The sequence below is a fragment of the Protomyctophum parallelum genome (genome assembly GCF_964188405.1).
Source record: "Protomyctophum parallelum genome assembly, chromosome: 16".
In the NCBI taxonomy this organism is placed as follows: Eukaryota; Metazoa; Chordata; class Actinopteri; order Myctophiformes; family Myctophidae; genus Protomyctophum; species Protomyctophum parallelum.
The window spans coordinates 23209939-23220008 of record NC_139711.1 but is presented as its reverse complement, the minus strand read 5'-3'; the positions used below and the strand labels follow the sequence as shown (position 1 = coordinate 23220008).

The 10070-nt window shown below is 47.2% G+C and overlaps 1 protein-coding gene across 1 annotated transcript; it reads left to right on the top strand.

Annotated features, from left to right (window-relative positions):
* The first annotated feature begins 5212 nt into the window (after positions 1-5212).
* On the top strand, positions 5213-9765 carry egr1 (early growth response 1). The gene is made up of 2 exons (XM_083785288.1): positions 5213-6001; positions 7079-9765. Exons 1-2 carry the CDS (start codon positions 5785-5787, stop codon positions 8401-8403), a joined length of 1542 nt encoding a protein of 513 aa, XP_083641414.1. The 5' UTR covers positions 5213-5784; the 3' UTR covers positions 8404-9765.
* The last annotated feature ends 305 nt before the right edge of the window (positions 9766-10070 follow it).

Here is a 10070-nt window from a genome sequence, read left to right as displayed (position 1 = left end):
GGAGTTCACCTGCATGCTTAATGGGGTGGGGGGGGGGGGGGGGGGGGGGGCATGGTGGGCGGCAGAGGAGCATCTGTCTCCATGACGGCCTGCCTGGCATTGGCTGCTGATAAATGCCAGCACTAGCCTGGTATTTGCACCAGTGTGTGTGTGTGGGTGAGAGGATTCTCTCTCCCCCCCCCCTCTCTCTCTTCCTCCAATCCATTTATATGTTCCATCTCCTACTCCTTTCTTTCTGTCCTCCCTCTCTTTTTCTCTGGCAGATTGTGGCATAATTAAATATTAACTGACGCAGTGCACAGAGTGGTGCGTGTGCGCGTGTGTATGTATGTATGTATGTGTGTGTGTGTGTGTGTGTGTGTGTGTGTGTGTGTGTGTGTGTGTGTGTGTGTGTGTGTGTGTGTGTGTGTGTGTGTGTGTGTGTGTGTGTGTGTGTGTGCATGCGCGCGTGCGTATGCGCGCATACGCTGCAAGACAGAGAGCCTGTCTTGCAGCCTGGAGTCTCATCAGACTCCTCTGGCTTGGCTATGTGGGCAGCAAAGGTGAGCAAACCATGAAACGCACAACACACACACACACACACACACACACACACACACACACACACACACACATACACACACACACACACACACACACACACACACACACACACACACACACACACACACACACCCCTTGTCCTTACAGCATCTATGCTTCCTCTCTCTTCATGTATCACAGTGAAGGCATGTGGCCCAAGCAGCTACCGTTGAACTGTTTATCATCTTTATTACTTTATTACTTTTCTGGGGAGTTTTCCCTAACCTGATTTTATTACATTGTCATCAGATGATGAGTTCTCTCATCTATTCTCTGCGCTCTTCTTTCTTTCTTTCTTCCTTTTTTATTTATTTATTTGCCTCCCCCCCCCCCGCCCCCTCACCGCAGTGTATTTATCGACCTCCGTAACTGATGCATGACAGCAGCAATAGATGGAGACAGGACGTTGGCTCTGCTCGCCATGCACGTACCTTACGGCACCTCGCGGCACACGGCTGCTCAGACTCAGCCACGTTTATACATCCAGACCGTCTCCCCAAACTAATCCGGGTGAATCCCCCTGCCAGGACGGACCCGCGTCTAACTGGGTTTGCGGATGATACAGTCTCAGCCAGCCTAATGGAGAGAGATCGTCTCAGACAGTGACATGCAGTGCAAAACACATTTCGTCTGTGTCACAGCTATAGCAGATCACCACTGTGTTTCACAATGTGCAGCTTTTGTTACGATCTAGGGTTAGGCTACAATTTAGCAGACAGTTTTTATCCAGAGTGACTCAACCATTTAAGCCGTAATTTATACTTTAGGACGAATTGCAAAAAGCCAATCTATAAAAGGCTCACAAATTGTTGCGTCGTGATACATTCAGCTCTTGCTGAGTGTTTAGGTCAGGGGTTTCTACAATCTTTTGACTTGAGAGCTCATTTCAAAATGGCCAGCTCAACAAGATATACACACGCACAAAAGTATTATCCCATTGCTGAAAATAGCAGCACTGGCATTACATGTAAGACAAGCGGAATTGGAAATAGAGAGAGGAAAATGGAATTCGTATAGTTATTTGTATATGACTTTGTAATTGTATTGATGATTGTGTGTGCAACACTATTGAAAGCAAACTATTGCAATTTGTGTTTAAGCTGACAGTCTCTTATTTGATGCCAATCAATCAAGTCACCTTAATTCAAGTTGCAGTTGGCAAACAAAAAAGAATCTACTGGTAGATGGTGATCTACCTCCTGGGCACCCCTGGTTTAGGTGTTTTGGTCCACCCGCTTCGAATGTTATATCAACCGATAATCACCAGTATACTCATCACTCAAATGCAATTGAGCCAGCAGGCTCGCCTGGACCTATCGGTTGATGTCCATGTGAATCCGCTATTTTTGGTTCAACCATGCTGGAGAACAGGGCTTGAATCCCAGGCATTACATTTGTAGCTATACCAGATCTCTGCCAGGAAAGTATAAGTATAGCCTACCGTAGGCCTATACATAAAACTTACAGATTAGGACTGTACATTTTAAATGTGTTTGCTATATATTTTGGGAATCACAGTAGTATTGTTAGTTCAGACCTGTACATTTTTATGTACAGGTCCTTGAGGGAGTTCCAGGGGGTCACCAGCTAAATGAGTTTGGAACCAAATGCACCCTTATGGGTCTGTAACTCTGAGAGTGTACAAATGGAACCAAATGCACCCTTATGGGTCTGTAACTCTGAGAGTGTATACAAATGGAACCAAATGGACCCTTATAGGTCTGTAACTCTGAGAGTGTACAAATGGAACCAAATTTGTACACACAGGGTCCATTTGGTTCCATTTGTAGGCCTACACTCTCAGAGTAAAATTGATTTTACAATATAAATTGGGGATTGGGGAGATAGAAATGCCATCAAATGGGGGGTCCGTAGACTAATGCATGTCAAACTGGGGGTCCTTGAAATTAAATGGGTTGAGAATCACTAGAGCCATAAAACTCTTCTCTTATGGGGGTCCCTGGCATATATTTTCAAATGGGGATCCGCGGGATAATTAGTGTCAATGTGGGGGTTTGGGAAACACTGCTTTATAGATGATACCACTGCAGGACGCCCATCACAAACATCCTCATCACAAATGTCTGCATCCGTAATTTCAAAGTCTAACTTCTTTGAACGGCTCTCAATGAATAAAGATTTTCATTTGACACATGCCCATACGTGTATGTGCTATTATGATATGTCATAATGCCAGAGTAACAGCAGCATGATTGTGTTAAAAAATGATTATAAAAGGCCTAATACAAGTGGTAAAACTAATAGGCTAATAACTGTAAAGAAAGCAAAGTGGAGATAATTTAAGTAAACTGATTGAAAAACACCATCAATATACACTATAGTTGGCAGTCACTGCCACATGGTGTAGAGCTCAGCTGTATAATTATATTCCCTGGGTTAGTATAAGGAAAAATGGACTCTCTCTCTCTCTCTCTCTCTCTCTCTCTCTCGGCCTGTTTGGGCTTCATCATGGAGTCTGCAATGCTCCAGAGTTAGACCATCCATAATAAATGACAGACTTCATCACTCTAATGGGGGTAAACGGGGTTGAAAGGGAATGCCTGCATGACTGGGAGAGAATCCAAACCTTAAAACCTATGCAGTGTCGTGCCAGCTGTTGATCTAAACATTTTACTATAGCATGTTTGCATCTTGCATGCATGTAGGCTATATATTTGTAGTTGTGTATCCTGAGTGCATTCATGCATGTTCCTATACCTCATAAGCCTGCCCCCCCCCCCCATGACATCGCATCGGTCACATCACCTGCGGTCTGCGGATCATGGCAATTGGCAGGCATCTTGAGACATCAATTTAACACGGTTTTTTTTATATGGAAACTCCTCCTGGTATAGGCCTACGCAATCAAATCACTTTAAATCAATTTGTATTTGATTGGCGTGATTACGCAGCCCTCTCCTTGAGTCTTGCACGTCTCCGTCTGTCCCCTCGTAGGCTATACTGTAACCAGCACGTAGAATGTTTACCAATGAGCCCTGCTCGCATATATAGATCCAGTCAGCAGCGAGGGGAAACACATTGATTTCCCGTCAGCGAGGAGTGCCGGCGCGGCTACCGAATCCGGAACAGCCGGGGGGACATCCATCGGTACCCCGCAGGCGTCCTGGCAGAGTTGTTAATGCGGCCCATTAGGCCGCTGAGTGGCAGAGAGATTCCCCGAATATTGAGCCGGGGACACCCCTCAATTAGACGGATCGCCCCGCACGTCGCGTCAGCATCCAGGCCAATCTGTTCTCATTAATCAATGACATAGTGGAGAGAGCATTCCCCCACTGCTAAAGAGCCAAAGTTAATTTAGGAGTTTATTGCTGTTGTAGACAACAGTTCCCAGACTTTTTGCTCTGTAATAGCAAAAATAAACAATACAAAGAAATCCCCAAAGCACGACATCTATTTAGGCTATACAATAACATAAACAGGCTATAGCCTATAGGCCTACAGACTATCAATTAACATTAACATGATTATAGGAATACAAATAGGGCTCATGCACATGGCTATTGTGAAAAGAATGCATGCCATTGCCAGAAGGAGGACTATTGCCACATTTGTTTGCAGTGCACTATAACACAAAACTAAAGTTGAATAGCCTGGTTTTAGACTTATTGGTGTTGTCGCGCTTGCGGAAAATATTTTGATCTTCAAGCTATTTTTTTTCTGTCAAGCGCCACGATGACCGTCTGAAAAATTAGACCGTCTGCAAAATGACCTTTACTAAATTCTAAATTGCGCACACACAGACACAAACTACAAAGGAATGCTGGATTTGCAAAGAAAATAACATCGGTTGGTCCAACCATCATAGGCTACATTTTTGGACGATCGATAGTTGTAGGCTGTAAGACAACCGAATCTATAGCCAACTAAAACTATCGTCTCGTGGAGTGATCGTCTACTATAGGCTATTATAGCTAAGCCTACTAATACAATGCTGCATGGCTTCTTGTATGTTTTGTTTTCCTTCTTCGTTTAAATAGTGCAGCACAAAGTTCAGCTGTAGCCTGTCCTGTGTGAAGGCTGCGCTTCAAAACAGAGTCGCAGTCAGAATATACTGCCGCTGACATTACTTTATTGTGTGTGTGAGAGAGAGAGACGCTGCTGGACATGATTTGCGCTCCAGCCTTCTCATTCACTGCCAAGCAGCGATCGGCAGCGCTATACCTCAGGAAGTCCCAAATAAGGGCAACGGGAAATGGAAACCCACCGGAATAGGTCCTTATGTAGTCACGACCTTATAAGGCACGGCGGAGCAGGTTTTCCGGCAAGCGCGCAGCCTGCCTGCACAGATGGGGAAATCCGATTCGAGTCTACGAGGCAAACGGGGGAGAATGCAAGAAACGCGCCGCTATGGCACGGGAGTAATCCTACTTTGCCCATATATATACGCTGGTTCGGGACAGAGGAAAGTGCAGCTATGTGTGCGCGATTCACAGCGAGAGATCTTAATATGAACTTGTCTCTGCTTCTTTCCCCCCGGCCGGCGTCATGTGTCCTCCACTGCAGTGCCTAAATATGGGCTTCCTCCGATCCAAATATGGACATCTACGTCAGGAGGCAGGAGGGTATAAAAGACACGGGGAAACCTCTGAACAGCCAAGACAGCCCTCACAGCCCACAGCACAGAGCAACCGTTAGAGCAAGACACAGATAGACAAACACAGCGATATCTGCCCCGACATTGCACACAACAAAACTACAAAAAGAAAAGTGAATTAAAAACAACACTCCACCCCAAGACTGGTGAACACGTCATTACTGGATATGGTTTTAATACGTCTTTCTTGAGCATATCAAGATTAATTCATTGACCGATCTCGATTCATAGGGGAATGAGTACAAAAGGACACTTCTGATTTCTGACAAAAACAGAAAAAAAAGAAGAAGACAATTGGATCTTTACTCATCTCTGAAAACAAACAAAAAGAGAGAAAACAAACAAGAGAAGACGGCGCGGGAGAGAGAAGCGGCGAGCTCGACGGGGAAAAAAGCATCCGTCTGACAGTGACAGCGCTCACAGAGAGCTGGACTTAAAAAAAAAAGTGATTCCTTCCCACCTGCGATCATCGAGCACCACCAACCAACCCAGTGCGCCCTGCAGCTTCCTTCCCCGCACAGCACAGCACCGCACTGCCGTCCGGACGCAGAGCGCAGCAGCCCCACGTCCCTCAGCTCCGGAGGAGGATGGCTGCGACCAAGACCGAGATGATCCTCCCGGCCCTGCAGATCTCGGACCCCCTGAGCTTCCCCCACTCCCCCATGGATAACTACCCCAAGCTGGAGGAGATGATGATGCTCAGCTCGGCGGGCACCCCCTTCCTCACGGCCTCCGCGCCCGAGGGTGCGGGAGGCTTCGGCTCGGGAGAGCCCGGAGAGCAGTTTGCTGACCATCTTGCAGGAGGTAAGACACTGACTGCTGCAGCTGAACGCTTTTTACAACATGATGATGGCACAGATTATAACGTTACACTACAGAACAGAAAATAAATCAACACAGAACCTTTGGAGTGGAGTGGAGTGGAGTTTGTGGCATGAATAAATAGTTGCTTAACTTAGATCATTATTTGCGTTCAGCTTATTATTAACTACATTTTAACTCAAAGAGTTCAACTCTGCAAGACTTATTATTATTATTACTATTACTATTATTACCCTTATTATTATAATAATAATTATTATAATAATAATAATAATAATAATTATTATTATTATTGGAATGATGATATTGTTATCCCTTATGGGTTTACTGGCAAATCAAATGTGTGTAGCAGTAGACATTCTCAAATTTGAGCTGACATTAAACACAAAACAGGGAAAATGTAAATAAATATAGAGTAAGAAACTAATTTAATGGAAGCCCTGTATTGACTCTCAGAGGACTCAAATGGTGCTCAGTCACTGCATACCTCTACACTCCTACAGCTCAATTCAAATTGCATTCCTAAAACCAGCTGAACTGCAGTTTAGGTAATCAATTGCTGTTGGCTATGTGATGGGCTTCAAGAACGTGTGTGTGTGTGTGTGTGTGTGTGTGTGTGTGTGTGTGTGTGTGTGTGTGCGTGCGCGCGCATGTGTGTGTGCGCGCTTGTGTCTGCTAGAGGGAGGTGAGAGAATGTGAGGGAATGATGAAAAAATGGTTGAGGGGGTTGCATGTATGCAGATTGATCAGCTTGCACATCAGCTCTTTTATAGGTTGAAATAGTCAGCCAGTATAAGAGTTATGAGGTTGGTGTGTGCGTGTGTGTGTGTGTGTGTGTGTATACGTGCGTGCGCCTGCATGTGCAACATGCATCCAAGTGTGTGCGTGCGGGTGCGTGTACAGGTGCGTTACGTGTGTGAGTGCATGCATGTTGGAGGTATACCAGCTGATGTGGTGTGTGTGTGTGTGTGTGGGAGGGTGACACACTGCCCTCTCCCTGTGTCTGAATATCGACAAGTTGATTAATGTCCTCTCTCTCTCTCTCTCTGCTCCGTGCAGACACGTTACCCGACATCTCCCTCAACTGCGAGAAGTCGATGCAGGCGGAGCAGACATACTCCACCCAGAGGCTGCCCCCCATCTCGTACACGGGCCGCTTCACCCTGGAGCCGGCCTCCAACTGCAGCAACAGCCTCTGGGCAGAGCCCCTCTTCAGCCTGGTCAGCGGCCTGGTGGGCATCAACGCCAACTCCTCCGCCTCCTCTCACATCGCCACCTCGTCTTCCTCCTCCTCCAGCTCCTCCTCTCAGAACTCCATCAGCCTCAGCTGCTCCATCCACCACAGCGAGCCCAACCCCATCTACTCGGCCGCCCCCACCTACTCCAGCTCCAACCCCGACATCTTCCCCGACCCGGGCCAGGCGTTCCCCAGCCCGGCCGGAGGCTCCCTCCAGTACCCTCCCCCTGCCTACCCCAACGGCAAGACCTGTGGCGCCAGCTTCCCCGTGCCCATGATCCCAGACTACCTGTTCCCCCAGCAGCAGGGCGAGATTAGCCTGGTGTCGCCGGACCAGAAGCCCTTCCAGAACCAGACGGGCCAGCCCTCCCTCACCCCACTGTCCACCATCAAAGCCTTCGCCACGCAGACGGGCTCCCAGGACCTGAAGAGCGTCTACCAGTCGCAGCTGATCAAGCCCAGTCGCATGCGCAAGTACCCCACGCGGCCCAGCAAGACGCCGCCGCACGAGCGGCCGTACGCGTGCCCCGTGGAGACCTGCGACCGGCGCTTCTCGCGCTCGGACGAACTCACGCGCCACATCCGCATCCACACGGGCCAGAAGCCCTTCCAGTGTCGCATCTGCATGCGCAACTTCAGCCGCAGCGACCACCTGACGACGCACATCCGCACGCACACCGGTGAGAAGCCCTTCGCCTGCGAGATCTGCGGCCGCAAGTTCGCCCGCAGTGACGAGCGCAAGAGGCACACGAAGATTCACCTCCGCCAGAAAGACAAGAAGGCGGAGAAGGGAGGGGCCGCGGTGACGGCGGCCGCGGCCTCCGTCTCGGCCGCCTCGCCTGCGTCGAGCTACCCCTCGCCCATCACCTCCTACCCCTCCCCGCTCACCTCCTCCTACCCCTCCCCGGTCTCCTCATACTCCTCCCCGGTCACCTCCTGCTACTCCTCTCCTGTCCACACCTCCTACCCCTCTCCGTCCATCGCCACCACCTACCCGTCGGTGTCCATGTCCAACACCTTTCAGTCCCAGGTCACCTCCTCCTTCCTCGCCTCCTCCATCGGGTCCCACATCTACAGCTCCCCGGTCCCCACGCCGCTGTCGGACATGCAGACCACTCTCTCCCCGAGGACAATCGAGATCTGCTAAAGGGAGAGAGAGAGAAAATCCCAAAAGAATGACACTTTAAGACGAAAACAACGTTGCGGTCCACCTTTAAGGTTCGTCGAGGGGGAAGAAATCAGCATCAAAACGTCAACGTCACCTCCCCCCCCCCCCCCCCCCCCCCCGCCGCCATCCGAGAAAGCACTTTTTTCTGTCAGTGTGTCGGGTGAATCCTTGAGGTTTACCTGGAAAAAGAGAAGAGAAATACCCCCATGTCAAGGACTGAGCAAAGACGATAAGACAAAAAGGGATTTCTTTCCCCTCCGTAAAGCACTTCAAATGAGGCGAGAGGCAGGTTGCTCCTCTTGATGAACAGACACCTAGAGACAAGCTCACGGGATGAACGCTGGCAGGACGCCGTGTCACCATGTCGAGGCACGCTTTGCCCTTTTGCAGACGCTCAAACATTACTAAAGACATTCAATGATATACATAAGCTACCGTATATGTATACTGTAGACGTGCCATGTTTTGTTTTTATCATTCTTTGGTACCATTGATGTGAAAACCTATTTGCATAATTTGCATTGTATTATTTGAAGTGAGCAGGGCCATATTTTCTCAATACTTTCTCTATTATGTAGTGATGATGCTGTGATATGTTTTTGACATTGTTTGGCGAAGAAAAAAGAAAAGACAAAAAGAAGCACTTAAGTATTCAAGCATGAGTAAGAGTGATGTTACTTTCTGTTATTTTGTAAATATCATCCACTGGTACTATCTCTCTTTCTCTCTTTCTCACATGTGACATATTGCTCTGTTATGTGGACAAAAAGAGAAAAGAGAGAGAGAGAGAGAAAAAAATACCTTCACTTAAAAACAACAAAACCAGACAAACAATCTCGTTTTTGGTGCCTTTCTGTGGAGCGTTGCTGATACTTGCGACTTGGGCTGCGCGCAAAGAGGGGATGCATGGTCGCATCACGCCTTAAGGGGTGGAGGGGGATATTTTTGTTACAGAATGTACGTTTATGCTCAGACGGTTAAAAGGGACGAGACATGAGGGCACCACCGCTTCATTTCATTTAGAATGTAAGCAAAAAGAAAAAAAAAAGAAGAAGAATTATAAAACTATATTTTTGTAAAACTGAAGTGTAAATATCCACAACTTTGAGAGCTGGAATGTTGAAGTTACCTACTGAGTAGGCATGGGATTCTTTTTGTATGTTATTTACATGCAGTTCATTATTTTGTGTTTTATCTTTATTTTGTATTTGTGTTTGTAAAACCAAGTGACTGTTTCTGGCTTCTGAACACATTGAATGCGCTTAACTGCCAATGGGATATTTGGTGTACAAGATATCCTCCCAGAAATGAAATATAAATAAAATATGAATATATATGTAATCTCTGTTTTCCCTTCCTTTCATTATTATTGACTACTGCGTTGCTATTGGTATCCAGTCTGGTTCACAGTGGAATGTCGACATTGCACTTCAAATCCCTCCTCTATTGTGCAGCTTCATCTTTATCCCTCATATACCATAGGTTTGACCAGGCACCCTTTAATTTGATCCAAATCTGCACAGCATGGTTTAATGACCAGCGCTGAATATTGTATTAATGATAACACATGCCCTAAACACTCCCATGGCCATAAACACTGACGATAGGGAATCATTATCAAGATGAAACATGTTTTGGTAGGCATT

Coding starts and splice junctions, on each gene's coding strand:
- egr1 (XM_083785288.1), top strand. CDS start 5,785: ATGGCTGCGACCAAGACCGAGATGATCCTCCCGGCCCTGCAGATCTCG. Junction 6,002..7,078: donor TGCTGACCATCTTGCAGGAG/GTAAGACACTGA, acceptor TGCTCCGTGCAG/ACACGTTACCCGACATCTCC.